Here is a 24,608-nt window from a genome sequence, read left to right as displayed (position 1 = left end):
GTGAGATAAAGTAGTGCTTTCTTGCTGAAATGGTAGTTGAAATGTGTTTATATTTAATATGCATTAATTTTTCTGGATAGCTAGATAGATCTTGGTAACTATAATTCAAACTTAATTTGCAAAAAAATGTGGGAGGTTTTCCATGGGCTGAATCTGCCAGCTGCTATGGCTATTTTCAGCTGGCTAGTGCTCATTCTCAGGGTTTTAGAACTACAAGTGAACTGTTCAGCCACAGTGTTCACTTAAAAAAGGGACAATGAGAAGCAGAGGCTAAGTGTATAGCCTATCATCAGCCCATTCCCAAACTAGTACTGAAGTTAATGTTGGATGAAGAGATGAAAATTGTGTGGAAAGCAATGAGAGTTTTGAAGCTCATGGGAATCAGTAATAAGATGTGGCCACATATTCCTTCCAGTCATTCAATAAGAAGATGTTGTAAATAATTTGTATCTGCCATAGTTCATTTCACTTATTCCTGTGCAGTACCAAAATTATGCTGTTAACCTGCTTTGAAAATAGTAAAGGCTCAGCCTGGCTTCTTCAACAGCTTTACTCACAGAAATAGTCTTGTACTGGGGTCATTCAGGTGAATGAGGATTGTGTGGCTTGGCCCTAATTTCTTCATAGGACAGAGATTTCCTCAGTCAGACGAAATGTCTTCTGTGTGATCAAGTGTCTGCAGATAGACAAGTTTTCTTAGATAAATAGTTGCAGGGTTTTTTTCTGAATTGCTTATTCTTTTGCTCTTATGTGGTAAGTCAATTTACAGTGTGTATGAGGGGAGATCTTAAAAAACCTTTAAAAATGTAGGATTTTTTAACCTCTGGCTTGTGAATTTCATCTTGAACTGGGTGAATATTTCAATTTTTAATAACGGAAAAACTACATAATCTTTCAAGGATATAGCCTTTTATTTATTTTTGTTGACATTTCTTATAACAACATGTTGCATGTCAAATATTTACCCTTAGACCTTGGAGATTTAAGAAAATGATAGGAACAAGTGAGGTGTAAATTACTCCTGGGGACATTCCAGTTGGGCACAAGAGGAAGCTCTTACAATGAGAACAATCAGAAGTTGGAATATTCTCCCCAAGGAAGTGATAGATTCCTCAACATTGGACACTGTTAAGTTACAGTTGGGCAGGGTGCTGAGCCATCTTGTCCAGACTGTGCTTTTGCAGAGAAAGTTTGGACCAGATGATCCTTGAGATCCCTTCCAACCCTGTATTTTATGATTCTGTGATTCAATAGCTTCTGTTATTTGGAGAGTTACCAGCTGGTATGTCTCTGTCTTCAAGAGCTTATTCTATTCTATAATATCACAGATTGTGTGGAACTAACATTTTTAACTGGATTTTAATTTTTATTTTAGTTGTAGTAAAGGAAAGACTAGAAGTGGCCTACTTGAAATCACCATTTTTCAAAATGTATTCTGTAGTTGTTCTCATTTTTGCACGCGATATGGAAGGAAGATTGGCATCAAGGTATAAAGTGTAGTGCAGTAGAAATGTAAGAAAAAAAGTAAACAGTCCAGGAAAAGTTATTCAAGTGAATGAGAGAGATCCAATTCATGCCTTCAAGGGAAGAGCTTTGGCTCCTACCTTGGCAGCAAAAACTAAGTTGTGAATGTGATTTCTTAGTTCATAGTTCTCTAGTGTGATTACTTCATGTGTATGTTCAGGAATTATTCAATATTAAATATTCAGTTAGTCTGGGATAAAAAGTGAAATGTATCTCTAATCATAAAAAGATGAAGAGAATGAAGATGTAGAGTATGTTGATGTAGAGTAATCCCATGCTTGCATTCTCAAAGTTTGAGTTTCTCCAAGGATGAAATTCTTAGACATACAGGCAATACTGAGAGCTTGCTTTTGCAATATGGTAGAGAAATAACTTGAGTGAGCAATGTTAGCATCTTCTCTTGTTTTCCAGGTCCGTGGGGGAGATGCATGGGAGATGAGTGCGGCCCAGGAGGCATCCAGACGCGAGCGGTGTGGTGTGCCCACGTGGAGGGCTGGACCACGCTGCCCACGAACTGCAAGCAGCCCGAGCGGCCGGACAACCAGCAGAGCTGTTTCCGTGTCTGTGACTGGCACAAGGAGCTGTACGACTGGCAGATCGGCGGCTGGAACCAGTGCCGGCCCGTCCTCTCCCGCAGCCACGAGAAGCCCCTGGAGTGCCTCAGAGGGGAGGAAGGGATCCAGACAAGGGACATCACCTGCATACAGAAGTCCAACGGGGTTCCAGCTGAGGATGTCATCTGCGAGTACTTTGAGCCGAAGCCGCGGCAGGAGCAGGCGTGCCTCATCCCGTGCCGGCAGGACTGCATCGTGGCCGAGTTCTCGCCCTGGTCCGAGTGCTCCAAGACCTGCGGCAATGGGCTCCAGCATCGCACTCGGCACGTGGTGGCTCCGCCGCAGTTCGGCGGGTCAGCTTGCCCCAACCTCACGGAATTCCAGATGTGCCGGTCCAGCCCGTGCACTGTTGAAGAAAGCCTGTACAGCCTGAACGTGGGACCATGGAGCGCATGCACGGTGCCCCATTCCAGACAAATAAGGCAAGCGAGGAAACGAGGGAAGAACAAAGACAAGGAAAAGGACAGAGAAAAGGCAGTTCGAGATCCCGAGGCTCGCGAGTTAATTAAGAAGAAGAGGAATCGTAACAGACAGAATAGACAGGAGAACAAATACTGGGACATACAAATTGGGTACCAAACAAGGCAGGTCACGTGTACTCACAAAAATGGGAAAACCGCTGCTCTGAGGTAATCACTATTTGTGTTTGCATACTTTAATTTTTATCTGGTTAAAGTAAAACATGCATAAGGGGATTCTTTTGCATAAACCCAAATCTCAAAATGAAGTTCACGCTATTTCCGCTTCTACATCCATCATCAAGCTGAAGTATTTTCTGTGATGTGAAACATGCAAACTGTGCTGGTGATCATACTAAGCATCACATACGTGTGCACTGTTAAGCTGTGCTAGTCCCTAGCCTCTGTTTTCTTAACTAGATTTCCCCCAAATGCTTGAAGATACATGTCAAATGTCTGCTTTGTTTCTGAGGATTCAGGCAGGTGTCTGATCTCTAACAAGTCACGCATTTTTGTAATAGGTGATGTAGAGGATGGGCACAAAGACTAACAGGAAACTGGACTGAGTCAGACTTACAGTAAAAGTATAAAACAAGAGAGAAGGATGCATGAGAAAGCAGCAGCTACTCATTCCAGTGTATTTTTTAATATAGATGAGCATGAAATATTGTTTGTCCCTCTTGATTCCTGTGGCAAAATTTCTGAAAGGGAGACTGTAAAACCTCTTTGTTTGTTCCATGTACTTCCTCTATTTCTTTCTCATCTGTACCTTTATGCTGTCTGCCCTGGTTTTTTTCTGATATTTATTTTTATATCTTGATTTATTACTTTACTTTTCAAGAGTTCTGTCAATCACTGATGTTTTGAAAATTCTTTCCACAGGCTTCTGGATGCATTTCTAAAATTGTATTACCTTTGATTTGTTTTTTCTGGCATTATCTTGCTAGCTCATGTATTTCTTTCCTATCCCCCAGAATGTTTTTATTTAACTCAAAAAATCTTCTTTCAGTCTAGTCTTCCTTTCTTTGATGTAATTCTATTTCCTGCCCTCTCATTCAATGCCTGATTAATCAATTTTACTTCAACTGTGAAATGACTAGGATATCTTGCTGAATGAGGCTGACAGTCATTGCTGCTATGTTAGTGTTTAGGAACTTCTTTCAAGGTATCTTACTTTTGAGTTTTTGTTGTGCCATTTAAACATTCTATCACAGAACATGTAATTGCTTCCACCTTTTCAATTAGAAACCAGTAATATATATTTTTTTCAAGTGTAGGAAACTTTTTTTTGAGTACAATTCCTTTCAAGAGATGGGCCAGCAGTGAAACAGAAAAATGATGAGTTCCCTGGTTTCAGGAAAGAACTGGAAGGCTTGGGTTGTTTAGTTGAAGGAGGGACATATGGGTGAAGATGTGAGTGAAATGCCTGTAAGTATGTAACAAGCCATCACAAGGAAGAATGGAACAATCTATTCTCTATATTATGGATATATTGGAAAAACAATAATGGGAAAATCACAGCAGTGCTGAATGAGGCTGGGCTTCTCAATACTGGGAATAGTGAGACTCTGGAGAAAATTACTTGGGCCATGTGTGGCACCTCCATTTTCAAAGGTTTATAAGCAAAGGCTAGAAAAATGCATGTGTCAGTGATGACACACTTGGAGTAGATCTTGACTAGGGAAGAGGGACTGACTGCATAGTCTTTTTGCAGTCTCTTCTAGGTCTGGTTTTCTTTAGTTCTTTAAGATTTTGATCCACACTTCGATGAAGATCTTCACAAGAAATCTTAAAATCAGCATCTCAGGCAGTCCCAGGTGTTGGCTGCAGCACAATCTCATTGCTGGTAAAGAAAAAATTGCCTTTACTCTTTCCTTTTCCAGCCTCACATTATGCAGCCCTCACTGCACCTAGCCCAGGAACATCATTACCCTTTAAATACAAGGAATAATTTATTATACATCAGTTGCTATCAGATAGCAGCCAGGCACTCTTTTTGAAAGTCCCTAAGTTTTTGAAAAGTTAAGAAAATTATTGAGTAAAAAAAACGGAGGAATGATACAGTCATGCCAAAGCTCTGATAAATGGTAAAAGAAAGTAAAAGTATAGTTAGAAGTCAGTGGCATACTTTACTCATCATCTTTACACTCACTCTTGAATTCACTTAGATCACCAGCACTGTCTTAAGTTCAGATACCACAGTGTCTTGTGCAATTTCAGGCTGGTGCAGGGAAGTGAATGAAACCCTCTTGCCTAAGGCAGTGAAACAATTGATAATACAAAGTAGGATCAATTCTTCAAAGAGGTCAAAATTAAACAAATGATGCAGTGGGCATTTTTATATCTAATGGAAAAAATTATGTTTTAATTGTACAAAGGATTTTTATTAGTCTTCACATCAATTTTTTTTCCAGTTACATAGTATAAAAAAGAAAACTTGGTGAAATGACTCATGTGAGAAATTCTGGTGCTGGTAACATAGCTTTTAGACACCAATGTATATCAGCTGTATATCCATTTGCATCATTTATGCTGAACCCTTCACTAAGCAATCAAATGCTTTATTCTTTGACTGCCATTCCAGAATCTGAAACAATAGAATTATTTTTCTGCCCAGGGTGTCAATGCAGCCAGCTCAAATGATTTTATAATCTCCATCACATAGTAACTGTGTTACTAAATAATATAGACAAGTAAGGTGACTGGAAAACCTGCCGTTCTCATGTGAAATGCTTTTCAGCTTAAGTAGTGCATTTTCAGTGAGTTTTGACTTTAGCAATCAGAAACAATCAGCCCCCTGGCAGCATGACTGAAAGAAGAATAAAAACCCTCAGGCAAGTAATATTTTTTGCAGAGATAGCAAAATTGATATATTATGAAAAGGGTTTTAAAAAAGAACAACTTTCACAAGGGTGCTACAGAGAAAATGGTTCTGTAACGCTGTCAGCAAAACCTTGAAAAGGCAAAATTCTCTTGACATATCAGCACACCAGGCATGGTAAAGAGAAGTGAAACAAGAAAATCAAAGTTTAATTTATATACTTTATTGCTGAGTGAAGAATAGATAGTCTCCCGTGAAGGATGAAATATTGGATTTTTTATTGGCCATTCTGCAATAATGTATGTGTTACACAGACTGTGTTTGCTTCATGTTCACCTTAGTCTGAAATTTTGGTCCACTGAAAATATTTGAAAAATAGAAATGTTGAAGGAAAAAACAAATTCAGTAATTAAAAGTGGCTTATAAAATGACTTTTCTTTGGATAGCTAACAAAATCTGGACAGCACTGCTGTTAATGTAGAGGACAAAACTTGATTGTCTGAAATGTTTCCTCTTTGATGAAATTGGGGTTTACTAAAGAGAGCTGGCAATGTAGAGAAACATAAATTGTATGAAGAAGCTGATTTTGACTTGCAAACCTGTTTGTCCTATTACAAGTTATGATGATTATGCCTCATGTTAAGCCTATAATTTTCTGTTGTAATATGGACTCTGTTGCTGTTGTGTCTCAAACATTTAGTCATAATTTTCTTTGTGAGCAGACTTTTGTGGGACAGTTTAGCAAAAATGGTTGGCTGGTTTGTACAAATTGTACAAGTCTAAGAAAAGCTTTTTTTTTTTTTAAACTGTTTTTAATTCATACAGCCTTTTTACTGAAATGCTTTCTTGGGACCCCACTAGATTGGGAAATTTTGAAGGACTTGAGCACAGTCATTTATAAGTGTAAGAATATGGAACAGAACTAGAGTATCTTTTTGAACTGTATGCTTCTGTGCTTCAGCAAAGATTTTGAAATCCAGTGACAAAGCACATCATGTTCCCCTGAAGCAGCTGCTCCATACGTGTGCGGACAGCCTGTCACTGCTAAGAGTCGCTTAACTCAAATGGCTGGAAAGGGGGCTGTAGTTAAAGCAGTTCTTCAAGGATATAGCTGCCTCTTAAAAAAAAATCCCAGGAATTTCTGCACTATTTCCTTTATTTTTCTATATCATTTGGATAAGGCTTGTTATCTTGCTTAGTCTGGGACCAAAAAATTTCTGAATGGGGGAAGAATGGAGGAGACCACGTAGGAAACCATCCCCACCAGCTCTGGTTGCAGTCCCCATAAATGGTTAATACTCTCTTGGCAGCACCACTGTGGAGGAGACCTGTATGTGAAGATGAACTTTATTGGTGACCTAAATGACCTGAAGTAAGAATTCAAGAAAAAACAGTAGAATTTTATGAATATTCAGAGCTTTTATTTCTTTGTTAGAATATAACCATATGCAATTACACTCGTGGAACAAAATGAAGGGGCAGAAAAGAATCCAAAATTTAAGAAATTCCAACCAATAATTTAGCAGATTGTCTTAGCCTTAATGCATTTGATCATATGATCATCTTTGATTTGTTTCATCTCTGTTCATCTGATAAAGTAATTATTTTTCAATTATTTTCATCTTCTTCACTGATTCTGTGCATTCATTAAATATCTAGAAAACTATATCCACATCTTGTAACAAATTTAACTGTTTTGGAAGTTTTCATAATAATCTCATTGCAGTGCTTTACTAAATTTCAAGTTTTGGAGAGTTTGAGCTTCTATTTATTCCAATGCTATAGTTGAGACATGAGAGATGACAGTAGGACCAAAATTATTGGATTGTCTTGCTGATGTTTGGCATATGTAATGCTTAATTTTTCATCTTACTTCACAAAGATGTGTATCTGTTTAAAGCAGAGTCACAATATTCACTGATGGCCACAGGTGCTAAGCTGAGTAGCCAGAAACGAAGGAATTTGGGAATGGCCAATTGAGTATTTAGACTGATGAGTGAATAATACTCAAGATATTGTCAGGAAAATCAAGGAGAGAGAATCTCCTCCTCTAGAATGGCATTTCAGCTTTGTTTTCTTTTCCAGGTCCTTAAACCTCTTAACCCAATGCTCCCATTCCAAATCATAAAATAAATGTCTGTGTTCACTTTATGGACTTTCACTCCTATAAATTATAAACTGTGTGAAGGAGGAAAATAAAAAACCAAGCCAAACCATCACAAGCCTGTTGCTTTATTTATGCCATTGATTTGAAAAGCAGACAAGTCACCCAGAGGAATATGCTGTCAGCAAACAGAGAAAAGATTCAGACACACAATACAGCAGTACAGTTGGTTGGACCCTGTAATGTATCTCTTGCTTAAAAAAAACATCTTAAGAGCTTCTCTGTACTTCTCTGAGCCCCTCCATGAGGCAACAGGCAGAAAGGGGGATGTGTGTGAAGTGAAGGTGGCAGGGGTTAAGGTGCAGTAACTTCAAGGAGATGGGCTGTAGAAAGGTGAGGGAAATAGCAATGCAGAGAGGATGGGCTGTGGAGATGAAGGAGCATAAACAACCTTTTGTTTGTTACTGAGGACCAGATGAGAGCATATATGTCTGCCCCTGCTTTTTATGTTACTGCTGTTTGTAGAGGAAGCCTCCAAGCTCACCATACTGTGAGGATTTAAAAGCCATAAGTGGTTCACTCACAGAGCACCTAAATATCAGAAACTTGGATAATGAGCTAAATACAGTCATCTTGATTCATTAATTTGGAATTATTTAGAGCACATTCTGTTAATAAATGGAGAACAGGAAAGAAGAGAGTAATGTTGGATGAAAAACATCTCGATAACTAAAAACTACAGGGTTATTTTCCAGGTGCATTGGGATAATGGAAATGTAAACTCTTATTAGAGGAACAGGATGCAAACATTGCTTTCCTATAGTTTTCCATTATGCCTTTAGAATTTCCATGAATTTGAAAGTAGAAGCATCCTGTAGTTTTTTAATGTGATTTTGGTGGAGACAGTAATTTCTGTGGATATGCATAATATTATTCAATAGGTGTTCCTTTCTATTGTAAGTACCTGCTCCATCATCTTACTGAGGCTGCTGTTTTGACAGTGTCTTGTCAGTATTGCTACAAATTTGACATACCATGCCCAAATCTAGATTTAAGACGGAAACGTACACACTGTGCTGAATAATTGACACAGCAATGAGCGATTCCTTTTTCCACACCATATTTTAACTCCTTTCATACAGTGAACAGTTGTTCTGTCACCTAGATGTATGACATTCATATATTTCTGTGCAAATCATCAAGATTGGGTGCCTTTCTCCTATATAGTTTTTATTCAAATACATGTAATTGTCTTCCTTAGCAAAATATAATAGACTATAATGTAATGAGGGCTGTACTCTATGTTCTGATAATCTCTTGTGGCAATAAATCCTATGAATGAATAAATTATTTCCTTGAATGAATGCAGTATTGAATTTTCAGCTTCAATCTAGAGATGTTGCAGAGAGGTAAATTGAATTAGGCACTGAGATCTTTAATGAAGATTCTCCTACACTGTACTTTTATGCAGCTTTTCTGCCTCACTGTCAGTTAATGTTATTTGACCTCAGTGTGACAAAATTAATGTTAATCAAGGAGTATTTTTCTAAATTTTTGATTTCCTATACTGGTATTATATAATAATCTGTAAAGAGTTCTATAGGGAACAAAATAGAATGTATTCCTTTTTTAGATTTGTGGTTTGGTTTTGTTTGTTTTTTTATTAAACTGCTAAGCGTAGTCTGGGACTTAGAGTATGCCCTTGTTTTCTCAATCAGCTTAGTAAAGTTATGGTAAGGGAGCCTGTGAATTGAGCATCCTCCTGGGACATATTGTCCCTCAAGGTGGAAATGCACTAGACTCACACACAGAAGCCACAACTTCCCAGAACATCAGTGCCTATTTCAGTGGCTAACTTTCAGCAGTCCCACTGGAAATAAAATGTGTGGCTCACCTCCTAATACCAACCACATTTTTCCAAGTGCTGGACAATGCAATGGAGCCAGTGTTACTGCCAAATCCTAGCATCAATACAGGGACCAAACCTAAACTAATGCCTGAAACACAACTAATAGTAGTTATATAATTTTCAGTAATATATTTCTTTATATCTTAATGTTAATACTGCATATTTTCATTCACAAAGTTTGGCATTTTATTTTTTCTTTGCTGATAACCCTGTGAATCTAGCTGTTATTATGGGTCAAAGTAGATTCTGATTAATGCTATGTAATGAAAATTCCCACTGACAAAGGGAAATTCCTCCCTAAAGCTTTAATAAGTCATCGCTGTAGATGCTTGCCAAATAACCTGCTCTGCCAATTTCAAAATTATCCGTAGCATGAGATGTGCATGTCACTGTATCACTGGGCTGTGAAAGATAGCACTTTTGCTTTCTTGTCTCCTCAGACACTCATGGTATCTGCAACAGCCCCACAGCAGTTGTTGACACTTGTTTGGGTATAGTAGCACCCCTTGTTGCTTTGCCCATATTTTTTCTGGTCACAGTAGCTGTATGTAACCTCGATCTTCTCCTGTACTGTAGGAAGCCTGAGTGATTTTGTTTATTTCAAAATTGTTTGGCAGAATTAGTTAGACTTGTGAAAGGATCATGGGAAAATAGTCTTGTGAAAAACACTTAAGTGGACAGTATTGGAATTGTAAATGAAGAGAAGTGGGCTTATTGTTTGTGTGATTATAATGGCCCTTTATACCGGGAGGTACTAACAGTTTCTCAGAACAATGTGCAAGATGACCAACACTAAACAGTGCAGCTGTATGGAAAATGAATGAAGGCTATGTCATTTTCTACAAGGAAAAAGTACATGCACGGTATTTTCACTGACTTCTTTCAAGAAACAAGTTGGTACCAACCATAAACTGAACCTCTTAAGGATGACTAGACTTCACAAATGACATTTTATGTCTTCAGAGTATATCATGGAGGTCATCTAAGCTCTGGATTTAAATCATTCTATTATTATTATTGCTATCTACTACCTGCACATTAAATAGAATTTTTTAAAATTTGATTTTATTTGAGAAAACATCCTTTTTTTTTCTTTAGGTGAAACACTTCAGGCAAAGGTCTCTCTCAAAATCCAGCTATACTTGTGGTCTAAGAATAGCATAGAGTTAATTTGATTATTTTACTTCAGAGGTTAAAGCCTCCAACAAGCTGTATGAACTCTGAGGAGAACACTGCATGGAAAATAAATAGCTTGTTGTAGCACATCAGGACATTGTGCTTTTACCCATAACTCCAAAATCCCTCTTACTCATACTGAGTATGTCTTAAAGTTCCCTGGTGATCAAATAAAGAGCAAGGAGAAGACACTCCGCATACAATATTAAGATCTGGATTTAATTCCAGATAACACAAAGGATTAATATTCAGCATGAATACTGCTGTGTTTCCTCAGGCTTCCTGCCCATGAGTGTGATCATTCAAAGCTAAAATTGCAAAGTAGAAAATTGCACACATGGGTCCTTATAATTCAAAGGTTGATTTGACCTTCTGACCTAACCAGATCATTTCTGTGAGGTAGTTCTGTTAAGGGTGTGAGCACCAAGGCTGTGGGTCTGCCCATGGGTCATCAGATTTCCCAGCAGTTTAGGCCTGAGCTTTTCTAGGATGTGAAACTAATGAATGGTATGGTACAGATTTTACCCCTTCCTTCACTGTAAGGTTACATTTATGAAAAGCAGATGTGGTCTTTGCAAACTGTTCCTTACAGTCTCTAGTCTTGTAGCAATTTACTGAGATTTAAAAAAAAATTCTGAGCAAACTGCTGATATTCTCTCCACTGGGAAAAGCAAAATATGCTTGTACTCAGCTGCAGTACTTTAAATTATTTTCTTTTCCTTAAGGATTCTTTGGGAGTTGGGCCAATGTTCATGCATGCCTGTAGGTTGTCTTGCAAGGATGCTGCCCAACCTTGTGGCTTGTTATAATGTGATTTACAATCGCTATTTTCAAACACAAATTTGCTTACTAACTCTTTTCCAAAAGATTCCTCTAGTTTTAGTTTGCCCTTCAGTCAAAAATGTCAGCCTTTCCAAGCCTGCTTCTGTGTATTTGTGTATGTCTGTAGTTTTGATTTTCAAGTGCTAAATGAACATGTACTTTTGGTGTTCTGCAAGTAATTAGTTATTGTTCCAAGTCTTTCTGCTGATCAGTTTGGTGAAATGGGCTTGTATCTCAGCAGTTTGCATCTTGTGGCTGGTGGTAAAGGTTGGAAACCATTTTTCTAATTGTATTCAATGAAGTAATGTTTCATGAGATCAGCAAGAATTCAAGAGAAAATCCTATGGTTCCTGATGATGTAGCTAATTCTGGGAGATGCCTGATGGTGTGCAGGATTTTGTGGCTAGGAAATGGTTAAATTATTCTACTCTGAGGGAGCTCACTGTGGGCTTTTTTTTTTTTTTCTAATCTTCCAGGTAGTTCTTGCTCTTCTTTCTTAGTATTTAGATGAAGCCTGTTACAAGCATTTTGGATTTCCTTAGAATGTTGATTGTCCTTTGATCTGAAACCTTCAGAAGCAGCTACCTTTTTCTGATGAACTGCTGAACCTCCTCTTATGATATTCAGTATGTGTTTCTTCCAGGCAGATAGCCTAGTTTTTGACTGCATCTTCTTCAGACTTCTAAAGTTTTTAATTCATTCATTCAGTCAGTCTTGTTTGTTCAAAACATAATTGGATTCTGTCCGGGTTTTGCTGTGGAGAACGCAAGCCGAACTGCAAAAAGAATAATGAAGTTCCTTCCCAGTAGGTGGGAAAATAGAACACATTCTGACTCCACAGCTCTTCCTGATCCTGAAGGGCATGTGGTATCTCATCACTGTGACACTATTTAGTATGAGAGAGTCAAGAGGAGGAAGAATGCCATTTTTCCCTAGGTTTTGTGCTAGTTGTCTGACAATATAGATGTCTGTTGAGGGTCTCAATAATTCTGGCTGTGCTGAGCTCTCTGACACTCTCTGTGTCTGCTTTCCACACCAGTGACAAGAGTAGGTCAGTCGTGCCAGGACTGGAGCAACTTGGCAGATCTGTAGGTACATCTACAAAGAAGTCTAGAGTGACAGGAGCCAAGACCTGTGGACATACATAATCCACTACTACATCAAACAGTCAACCAGGATTAAAGAAATCACAGTTTTCAATTTAAAAAAATGAAAAATTTCATTTAAGTCCTTTTCAGTCAAAGCCCTGTCTTTTGCTCCTCCCGAGTGCCAAGAGCTTATGTTGGCATCAATCTCCTGAACCGTAGCCAGGTTATTCATTTCAGAATAATGGAAATCTCTGTATGTAATCAAATGGAAAATCAGCTAAAGAAAAAACAAATATATCAGAATCCTGGGAGAATGAGTATAGTGAATGAAAGTAAGGAGTAGTAACTGAAAATTTCATTAATGAAAATCAAAGCTGAATGTGGATAATGGGAAAACCAAAGTTGGATGTTGATAATGGCGAAGGAATAGAGGCAAAATAATGCAGACAAAAATTATTAAAGGGACTATTTAGTTTTCATTTACCTTGCCATTCGGGCTCCATTACTTTACATCTTTACATTATAGTCAAAACCAATAAATAGCAGTTCTTGTTACATATCAGTACTGAGTGAATTAATCAAATTTATTGTAAAGGACATGTTCTTCACTGTTCAATTTTAGTTTTAAATTACAAACCTCACAGTGTTGCTCTGTTACATTTGAGCATGAAAAGCAGTGTATCAGGAAAAGCACAAAATCGAGCTTCAAAATGATGTCTCCTCAATAACTTGTGTTTGAGACTCCTGTTTCCATTAACTTATAGAGGTAACTATAAGTTTCCATTAACTTATAGACTGTTGAGATATAGTAATGTGCACATATTTTAGGAGTGTCCTCAGCATGAACATTGAACAGTCCTCAAATCCAGACCAGTTTTCATCTCAAAGTTGCACATAGAGTAGAAAGGATGTGTAGTTGCAGGATGTAACTGTGTTCAAATAAAACAAGACCAAGTGTAAGAGGACTCTTGGACCTAACAATGAGACAGTCACAGAAAGATCTTACAGAGGTGTCAAAGCTCAAAAATGCCACAGAGAAATCAAATACAGTTATGCAAGGCCTGAAGTCAGAAATGAAATTAACTGAGCGCTTTTAATGCAAAAATAACTATCTACAGTTATGAGTCAGTAAAAAAAGGTGTGTAATGCATTGTTTTGAAGATGATGAACATACCAAAATCTTACCTAGTTTTAGGATGCATTTGTCTTAGTTCATGGAGGTGAACACTATAAACTCTTCAGTGCAAAGATTCAGCTTGTGTTCCAAAAGTCTGTAAGCCATAGTTTGCTGGAAAACCAGAGCGTATCTTGGGATAGTGTGACTGAGTACTTACTGTCTTTCCATTTTTGCCCTCCATTTGCTATTGCCAAGGCAGCTTTCTGACTGCATGGATTATTAGTTAGTTAATAGTTAGAACCTCCCAGCCATTCTGATGCTGCTCTTCATCTTTTCTCATTAATTCTTTTTCTAATTACTAGTCCAATCCGATATGGACGAAACACCAGCAAAAGGAGAAAATCTCTTAATTGTACAAGTTGTGAATGGAGTATGCTCATGCAGCAAAGAGTCCTACTGCCTAGTTTAAAACCTATTTATTTTTTCTGTTCATCTTGCATGAATTTAGAGATCACTCGTGCTGTCATGCATTACCATGAATTTGGCTTCAGGAATGCTGTATGCACAGCTTTATTCATTGCAAAAATCTATCAGAAAAACCCATTTCTTGTCTAGTTGAATTTGTAGAGGAGAAAATTCCAATGGTCTTTTCCATGACTTCTAAACAACCTAAAAGACAACCTTTGAGACTGAGATTATAAACACTCATACAGGTCATTGGCATATAAAATCAAGTTTTCCTAATTTTTTAAAGTTATAAAAGTAGTTTTCATTCTCTAATAGATCTTTAGGATACCTCAGAGATATTTTTTTTTCTCCTGACGTAATCTAATTTTTTCACATCTTTTAAAGCTTATTTTTGACTGAAGAGAGTTCTTTCAACTGCAGAACTTGCTCATTTGTACACAGGTACTGTGGTGTAATTTGCTCCAGGCTTATGTGTCAACCTTTGTTCTCCCCATGTCTTTAGCCTTAATTATCCCATAAATTGCTTCAAAATCCCTAGGCGTAACCTTCCTATTTTTAATTCTTAAGTGATATTTAGTTTTTATTTATTGCTGTAGAAGCACAAACGAGTCTGCGGAACGTGAGTAGACACAAATTCTTGACCACATGTCTGCAGAAGAGGTTGAGCAGTAATTATGTTCTGTAGGTTGTCCTTTGAACCTTTTTCTTTACTTCTTTTGTCTAATCTGTGTCTTTGAGGTCAGGAATAGGTTTATTGTTGACTTAATAGCAAAAGGGACCATTCATCCCCTGTGATGTATTGTTTTGTTTGGGACTGCTTTCTCTTTCCATCATGTCATTAAAGTGTTTTTATACTTTAAGCTTCATTTCCCCACTATCTAACTGTTCTGTGAAATGGTACTTTCGCAAACCACAGCCTTATTTCAATTTATACAATTCCTTCTTCCCTGCCAAAAATCTCGGCGCATTGTCTTTTGAATATATTCACTGGATTGAGAGCAAGATGCTGCAGACTTTGTATGTTACCCCTATGCTGCTGCTTCTTGTATCCAATCAGCTCTGTTGACTTTTAACAGCATTTTTATGTAATTCATGCTTTTCTTTGGCTTTCCAAGCAATTTTCTGGACACAGTTATATGGGTTGATAGTGGGGACTTATTTGTGTCCTCCCTGCACTTCTTGAATGGTTAAATTTGCATAAATTGTCTACTTAGACATTAATCAAGGGCATGAAGGTGTTTGGTGCAAAACTTTGAGTGAGTTGGGCGGTATCAAGAAGTGAATGTTAATTGTTTATTTTTATTTTCTGTTGGTGTTACTTGCCCATTTGCCTTTTATCCTGTGAGAAGATTCACCCCAAGTCTGCATGGCTAAACAAGACACATAAATCCATCAAAAACTTTACTTAAAAGTAAGCTTTGCTTTCAGTTATTTGCAGAGATCAAATCTGTAGCATTAGGTACCAGCCACAGAGTAAACTATTTTGTTTAGAAAACACATTGCCAGGTTTTGGTTTAGAATCAGTCTACTTCTGGTAAAATAAAGTTTGAAGTATGTGATTCCTTACTTGGTCAGAGTACAGCACATCTACTGCCTGCAATATGAAGGAAAACTCTTGATAGTGGCCATTTCTAGTTAGCTCTCACAGTTTCTCTAACTTGCTCAAAGAAAACCAAGTGTTAAAGGAACAAACAGCAGCTAATTTGCTTGCACAACTCTCCTTTTTCTAATTGTAGTTATTTCTGCCCTCTCACAAAATAATATGACAGTATGCATAACAGAAAAGAGGTTGTGTAGTGTGACTTACAGTATCAGTTTCTTGGAGTTTATGTAGTACTGCAAGTAGCACAGGGTTTTAATAAGCAAATAAAGAAAAAAATATAGCTCATCTTACCTCTTGCTTGTCTCCCTAGTAATATTTATGTTCCTGTTTCAAGAGTTTAAGAACATCTTTGTTTTATATTTAATTTTAAATTATTTTATTTTACAAGTAAATATTTTAAGTGAGGCATTCTTTAACTCTAGCGTGTTATTTTTGTTAAGGATCATAAATAAACAATGAAGTTACTAACATGGTATTATTCTGTTTGGGTCTTCTTCATGCCCACACATGGAAATAATTAGTAACAAACATTAGTCTTTCTCATGTAACACTTCTCCCAAATAAGTTTTGAAACAGATGCAAAGCCCAGGGACTGTTGCACATCATTAGTTACCCTCTTCCCTCCTCACCAAAGCTACTTTATGGTGGCAATTTTGTGCATGTTCCCTGGCAATGTGCATCTATAATTAACCTCGGCCCCAGTCACAGTGAGTGTGAAGAAGCTGGTTTACTCTGCCCTCAGAGGTGTCACATTGAATGGGAACTTGGAAGGGGAGGATGCTTCATCTGTTCTACAAAACAATTTGCAAATACTGCCTATGTTAGAAACCATAAGGAATGTGTCTTTTCTCCAGTCATTAAGAGATGTGTCTTTGGGGGATCAATGGGACTATATGTTTTATCAAAGGTACAGGAACTGTTTTATTGATTTTGACAGTACTGTAGTCCTATGCCAGACGGGGCTATGTAGGTGAAAAAGCCCATTATTAAAAAACATTTTCTCAAAAACTCTGAATATCTTTCTCCACAAACAGGATGTAGTTTCTGTCCTAAAGCAGAATAAAAGATGACTATCATGTTTTAGGGCTCCCCATCACCCCTACCTTTGACATAATAAGAACATTAGAAATCTCCTTCTGAGTCTAAGGTCCTTCTGACCCTAAGGTCTGTCAAGCCCAGCAGTGTTTCCACCTTATTGTCTCCAGTGGTAGAGGGAGATGCAATTTAAAGACCAAAAATATGATACCTGACTGTCTTTTGTAGTCCGTTCATTTTGTATTTCACCAATATCCAAAGTATATGGATGTATTAGGGATGATGGCTCACAGATTCGTCAGCCTCTGTTTGGACATGCTGAGACTGTCTCCATGACCAGGATCTTCTGCTAGCAAGATGCAGAATTGGCCTGTTTCTTGTGCATATTATGCTTTCATTTATGGTGTTTTTAAATCTCTCAGTTTCATCAAGTACTCCTAGTTCTATTACAAAATTTTGTGAATGGAGGTTCAAAATCATGTTGAATGTATGGGTAGGACCCAATTTTGTATAGCAGTGAAATACTTGTAAATAGTAATTTCTCTGTATTATTTTGTGTTCTTTTAAAGGGAAAAATCAAGCCTTTATAGTATAGTTTATAGGCCTGGTATTGAACAGAATGCTACTTGCAGTACCAGTAAATATTTTTCCTGTCTATTTAGCTGCTTCAGAAGACAGATTTTTATTCCAACCCACACATGATAAAAAAAGAAATCTATGTTGTAATTTTAATTAAGGAGATAAAGTTATGTTTTATTTAACAGTAGTTTACCTTCTCTATTTCTCATTTTTCTATTGTGAATCAAATTTAAAATAGAAATGTTAGTTTTTACTTAGAATATAAAATTTAAAATTGAGTGATTTAGAGGGAGAAAATCTTTCTGACAACCTATGTAATACGTGAATGGGGCAATTGGATAGAAAATGGAAATTAAATGATGGCCTTCATAAGGAGCTGGAAATAAGCACTGTGGGTAGGAGGGAACACTTCACTTTAGGTTAGAGATCACTCCCTGTTTGGATCATGAGGCATCACTATGGCAATATACTAATGATTAACAAAGTAAGTTATTAGTGACCAAGCATTCAATATGCTTGCCATTGTGTTTTTAAACCATTTGTAGTCTGGAAATTAGGACAAGATGACACTGAGTATTTTTTCTCTGCAAAAACACCTTTAGTCATCTCGGTTTTGAATTGTCCCTTACTTGGAACACGGTTCCAAAAGGAAAAAAGAGTATATCTAAAAATAAAAGATAATAAGTGAAAAATGTATGTATTGTTCTCTGTTATACGTCCACACATGTCGGAAGAGTTAGATTTTAATTTTATTCACAGATATGGCAATATTTTGGTCACAGATATGGCAATACTGGTAATTTTTTACTATATCTTATTTGTCTGGTTTAAGTAGCTTTCTTCAGAAGCCCTTTGGCTGACTATTTGGGATCAAATAAATGTGGATTAAAACTTAATAGCTTTAAAAATATTTACTGACTTTCATGTAACCATTGACAGTGCTTTTGCTGTAGGAGTTCATGACTGTCTGTGGATGTGTGTGCTAAAAGCTGTAACGCTCTCTCATTGCAGCTTCTGCAATCAGGAAAAGCTGCCCATCACATTTCAGTCCTGTGTGATCACGAAGGAGTGCCAGGTGTCAGAGTGGTCGGAATGGACCCCCTGCTCCAAAACCTGCTTTGACATGACAACCCCTAAAGGGAATCGTACAAGATCACGGACCATTAAGCAGCTCCCCGTTGGCAGTGAGAGCGAATGCCCACAATTAGAAGAAGCAGAGCAGTGTGTTTCTCAAGGAGACGGCGTAGCACCCTGCATTACGTAAGTTGGTTCATTTCAGTTCTCCACTGCTAAAATGAGCAATTTCAAGCGTACAAGGCTGGTAATGGAATATCAACCAAACCATTATTAAAGAAATAATAGGTAGGACTTTACCTTTTTTCTTCATCCCTGTCCATTCAGTGTTCTTGAAAGTCCAAAATCTGCAAAGAGTTCCCGTTGTAGTGTAACCAGTTCCTCCTCAAAATACAGGAATAATAATAAATATATTTTCTTTTCATTCATTTCAGTTTTTAAAAGACAACGTTTGCACATACACAGATTCAGGCAAGATAAAAATAAATGACTTGTATTTATTTGTCGTGATCTTTTTCCCTACATAACATTTATACCAGAATCATTGTTTTCTAAATTTCTTGTCTGTTTGTGGACCAAATGTTGAACACAGGAAAGGGGTGGTAAACATCTGGTTAGCTAACAGACTATTTTAGTGAGAGTTGTCTTCAGCACAAGAAAGGCCCTAGATGGGGGAGAGGCTAACAGTGACAGCAAATAAACCTTAGGAGAAATGACAGTGAACTCTGTATGATACAAGAGATTGCTCTAATCCTTATCTAATCAAAATTAATATTAAAGTCCCAACTGTGTTTTTTCTTTATCAAACTAAGAATAGGGTCTGGAGAAATGTCACTTGATATTAAGCATCTTTGACTGTGATATATATTTTTCATTTAAGAGTTGAAATATCATCTTTCTTTATCTCCAGCTGCGTTAGGAAGCACTTTGCTGTATTTAGCCTTAAAGTGCTTGTTAGGTAGGGAATTCTGTGGCATTTCTTGCAGTTCATAATCCTGTCTGGGTTTTAACTGTGAGTCAAAGATCTTCTTTGCTGTGTATTCACTGATTAGGAAGCTTCTATCTTCTCATCATTCATCAGTACCCAGCTGGGATGCTTCAGTACTGCAGAATGATTTTCCTTATAACTGTGAAAAAGAGAACTTACTGAATAGTTTTCCTGAAGTCATAATAAAAAATAATCATAGTTTCACCTTGATATCCAGAAGAAACTTTAGTTTCAAAGATAACAATAGGCTTTTGAGTTATTTGTGGGGAGGGGAGGGGGAGTTGAGAGGTTTTTCCGTCATTTTCTGGCTCTCGTGTTTCTCAGCATTCACATCTCTTTCATATTTTGGATTTTGTTTATATAAATTGTCAAGCTCTAAACAAATGCTGAGAGTCACATTCTTGAAAGTTATCTGAACATGTACTATACGTCTCTGTATAGTAAGTTTTTCTCCCCTCAAATAAAATATTTATATATGTGGTATGTTTCAGGAATTGAAAAGATCCTCTTAAAGAGTAATGATTTTAAAAATTAAATAATACAAAAAAAGTTTCCATATGCATAAAATGCGAAATTTAATGCACCTTTGTGTGCAAGGAATTGCAGTGCTCAGGCCTTTTATGAAATTAATGAGGTACTGAGGCGTTTCAGCTTGTGTAATTGAATACTGTGTGAGAGGGCTCGATGATTTCTAGAGACCCACTTAACCAAATGTGGCGCAGGTACGGCTGGCGCAGCACTGAGTGGACGGAATGCCGCGTGGATCCTCTCCTCAGCCAGCAGGACAAGAGGCGGGGGAACCAGACAGCGCTGTGCGGAGGTGGCGTGCAGACCAGGGAGGTGTACTGTGTGCAGGCTAACGAAAACCTCCTCTCCTACCTAAATACCCTCAAGGATAAAGAAGGTAAACTTGATTCAATTGCAATTAAATTAGTGTGAAATCAGAGCATGTCAGCATTCCAGAGCTCTTTCACAGCTTTCATTGTCTTCTGTCATGAGTGCCTCCTTACCTTAACTTGTGAGTTACTGCTATTTTTTAATTCACATGAAAATGCTTAATTGCTGTGGCAAAGATTTCATTCTCTATGCTGCAAATATAGATTCCAAATATAAATTCCTACAAATTACTATTTCTTAGTGTCTACTGAAAAATACTGTGCAGGAGACCTTTCCATAAGAAAGAACATGAAAACGTGGGTCAGAAGTCTTAGACCTGGTATTTTCATCTACTGTAAATTTCTGGTGTGTCCTTCATCTGGGTGATGAACTTGTGCTGTTTGACATGCAGATGGAATATGTAAATTCTGGCATGTAAGCTCAATATAGAAAAATGCAAAAATATTATTAGATTTAATTCGCAAGGAACTGATTTTCTTTTTTCCTTTATTTGGTCAAGTTTTTAAGTAGCTTTCAGTACTTCAAGCCAATATAATTTCATGGATTTATTTACCTAACTGAAAGAGAGAAGAGATTTTTCCTTGTCACTGTTAAAGCCTGCACAGCTTCTTAAGGAAAGAGAGAATAGCTTAGAATAAAAATCTTTAATTCATTTGGTAGCATACATATTTTAGAACAACACTTGAATATTTTACATTACATCTACTTCTGTATAGTAATGCAGAACTATAGATTCAGAAATCAGTGAATTAAGCTAAATGCATTTCACTTTTTAATCAAATTTTATCATTTACCTATTTCATGCAAACACACAACCATATACGTCAGGAAAAACAACATCAATATGCAAATCCCATGTAATACCACATTTTGTCCAGGGCTGGCCAAACAGCAGACTAGCAAGGTTCCTGCTGTGGTTTAAAGGTACTCTCAAACTTGCCTTAGAGGTAGAGTTTGTGGGGAATGTTAATGCCAACATCCATTTCAGCGTGACTGCTCAGATCAGTAGGGTGTGACTCGTGAGCTCTGCAGCCCCACATCTGTATTTATTAAAGAAGAAGCTCTCAAGCCTCTTTGTCTTATGCAAATCAGCTCTGCCCAAGGGCTTTTAGTAAATCGCCTCTGCTGAACAAAGTTTAGACGCCTCTGCCGCAGTGTGAACTACAAAAACCTCCCAGCTAAGGAGAGGTAACAATAAGACCAGTGGCAGCTTACTGTTCAGAATGATGATTAGGATTTTGGTAGGCTGTGAAGTCTCGCCAGATTAGGCGTGTGTGAAATTTACCCTTATCAGACTGTGACAGGAATACATGGAGCCCATCAGGAGGTAATCTCTGCAGGCTCCTGAAAGCTGATTAAAATGTAACTAGTCTTGGATGCATAAACATGAGAACAGTTTTTCAAGAGCTCAGACTGGGGGTGAAGTGGATCTTAGTTTAAAAAGGAGCTCTGGGCTGTTTCCACATTAGGGGGCAGATTTTCAGAAGAGGTGCTGCTCTGCTCATCCTCCCTCTCTCTCCCGTCATAGAATAGAAAATTATGAGTAATTTGAAGATGGGAAAAAGCCAGGGCACACACCCACCAGATTATGCTGTGGGGAAACGCCTTCATCTCAGTGTAGTTTACTGTTGGTTGTAGCAAATGCTTTTTTGGTAAGGCTGATTTAAAGACCTCTCTTCTCATATTCTCATGGTGGCGTTTCCCTGTTATTTCAGAAAGTCAGTCACAGAGCAAGTCGAAGGCTAGTGCTGCACCTCTGCTATCAATCACTTTTGAAATAACAGGTAGGTAAATTAAAGCCTCCAACCTGACCTTTTGGTTAGAGCATGCAAAGGAGGCAATGCCCTTTTGGGAGACCTTGTTTGCTATATGTGTACACTTAACATGTTTATGTGGCTCTGAAATAGTTAAGTGGATTGGAGCATTCTCAGGAAATTTCAGATCAGTATGAAAGTGACAGGCCAAAATTCAAACTAAGGAAGCTCATGAGCCAGCTAGGATGCTGGAACAATTGCCTGCTCCACTCCTGAGCACTCATTTTAGCTAGTGACTGCTTTTCCTCTCACTTCTGAGCATCGGGAATTGTATTTCAGCTTTCATCATGACTGCTGTTTCCAGTCCCTTCTGCAGATTTAAAACACCTATTTAGGCCTCTGGTAAGAATTTGAACTTCTAATACTGAGCTGAACCAGAATCCCTCACACTACTCAGGTCAGTAGGAAGAAGAAGAACATTTGTTGTAGTAGTTAAGCAGTGACAATCGAGTTCCTGGAGGCCACAGTCATACTCCCATTTACTTGCCACTGACTTGAATTGTTTCATATCTGTTCACCTACTTAACTGGTTTAGTCATGAAGTTTCTCTTATTGTATGAGGTGTACTGTTCCATCTTATTCCGAGTACCTTTAAAAACCTCGATGTAGAATAAAGAGGAAGAAAGTTCCTTATGGGCATAAATTTATTCTACATCTGCAAATACACATTTGTTGCCTTATTAAGCACAGGACTGCTTACATGCATGGAATTGTGCCATTTCTCAGAGCATAAGGTTCTGAATTATCTAATGTTTTTTGATGAGAGAATTCAACATTATAGAAAATGAGAAGAAAATGTTATTTACTTGTTGGTCATAATGTGTTTTAGGCTTGAGTTTTTCTTGGGATTTTTGAGTGAGAGTACTTGGAGAAATTTCTTTGTGTTGTTTGCTGTGAAACCAGTGTGGCAACTGACCAGAAAGAGAAATATGAAATTGTGTCTGCTTATACTGATACAGACACATATCAATTCAGTCTCCTTGCCAGCCTGGTCATTACTGGGCACTAGTCTCTTGAGGGTCTTTAGAGAAAGATGGAGAATTTTATGTCTTGATAAGAGTAGCAAATGCATAAAAGAAGAACTGTTTGTTTTATTTCTTTTCAGTTGTTTTTAAAATGCAGTAATTCAAGGAGGTGTTTTACAAGGATATAAAATATATTCAGCTGAAATTTCCTAATAGAGAACATTATTTCAGGAATGGATAATTAAATCTTTATTTTTTAGGCTACTAGCCGTGAACCTGAAATTCCTTGAGAGCTGAATCTAATTTATCAGTTAGACTGAAGGAGAAAGAGAAATTATCAAAATGCATTAACTTTTCTTTCTAATTTTTGGCCAAAATTTGGTCAAATTTCACATAGACCTTGTAGTATTACACACAGTCTAATTGGCGTTCAGCATTACTTCTAAGGAATAAAGAACAATCTTTAATGCTGACACAAGAAAGTATGAAAGGACAAAGACAAGGTTTTAAACTGTAAATATATGCATCCAGTATTGTCTTATGTCAGAGTGTCTTTGCTAAACAATACACATCAAAGCCTATGCTCAATCATACTTTTGTGATGCTGAAAGAAATTAATTTAAATTCATGGGAGCAAGATGGTCATAAGATGCCCAGACAAAGCTGTTTTCTTTCACTGTCATCTCTGGAAAAGAATTTTGAGTAATCCTGCATGAAATTCATCCTAAGTGCTCAGTGATGAAAACATTTTTTAATAATCTGAAATAAAACTTTTCTGTCCTATGGTTGAATGATTTTGTTGTAAAAACAAAATATAAGAGATAGCATCTGTACATCACTTAGTGTCTAAACACAGCATTTGGAAAGCATTTTGGCATATTTACAGATTTATTGTTACCTGTGATATGAAAAAACTGCTACTGCTAAAAGCTTCCCAATGAAAGATCTTTGTTATTTTTCTGAGTAAAATTCCCTGAACTAGTGTGATAAGTTTTTTATCATGGTGAAGGCTAAAGATGAAGCATGGAATTCCTCAGAGCACTTTCTCTATTCCCTGAAGCAAGACTGTCTCAGGGGTATGATTGGCCCTTAATTTCAACTGTCTCACTTGGGCAATTCCCCAGTTAAATAAAGGTTAAAATGTATGAATAGCAGTTACTTACTCTTTTTCTTTTTTTATTAGAAACTAGTCAATGCAAATTCAACAGGCAAACTATGTTTACTTATATCCATTTTCTACACCAAATAGGCATATTATGTTGAGTATCATGCATGCTCATTGTGCATGTCAAAATTACTGTAAAAATCAATAATATGTCATAAAAATTAATTTCAACATACCATTATGCAAATGTTGGAATATAAGCCTTTATATTATTTTATTTCAAGAGATTGGTAAGCTAGAGACAGTAATATTAAATTACTATCTTCATTATGTGGAGCAACACAGTATAAAACTATGTCAGGAGGCAACGTTGACAACAAGAATAGGGTGAGGATTTTTCATTCCATTTTCCCCTTAAAAAAGTGAGAATTGGATGCTTTTCCAAAA

At 37.3% G+C, this 24,608-nt stretch overlaps 1 protein-coding gene across 1 annotated transcript in view; it reads left to right on the top strand.

The window, feature by feature from the left end:
• The window catches only part of THSD7A (thrombospondin type 1 domain containing 7A), a 188,871-nt gene that overhangs the window by 68,560 nt on the left and 95,703 nt on the right, over window positions 1-24,608 (top strand). Inside the window, exons 2-5 of the mRNA XM_066553941.1 lie at window positions 1,936-2,767; window positions 18,330-18,578; window positions 20,103-20,284; window positions 21,993-22,061. Coding sequence (XP_066410038.1) covers window positions 1,936-2,767; window positions 18,330-18,578; window positions 20,103-20,284; window positions 21,993-22,061 — 1,332 coding nt within the window. The remainder of the gene's footprint in view (window positions 1-1,935; window positions 2,768-18,329; window positions 18,579-20,102; window positions 20,285-21,992; window positions 22,062-24,608) is intronic.

The sequence above is a fragment of the Molothrus aeneus genome, chromosome 1 (assembly GCF_037042795.1).
Source record: "Molothrus aeneus isolate 106 chromosome 1, BPBGC_Maene_1.0, whole genome shotgun sequence".
Lineage (NCBI taxonomy): Eukaryota > Metazoa > Chordata > Aves > Passeriformes > Icteridae > Molothrus > Molothrus aeneus.
Note: the sequence above shows the minus strand (reverse complement) of the source record. Positions and strands in the feature narration are given on the sequence as shown.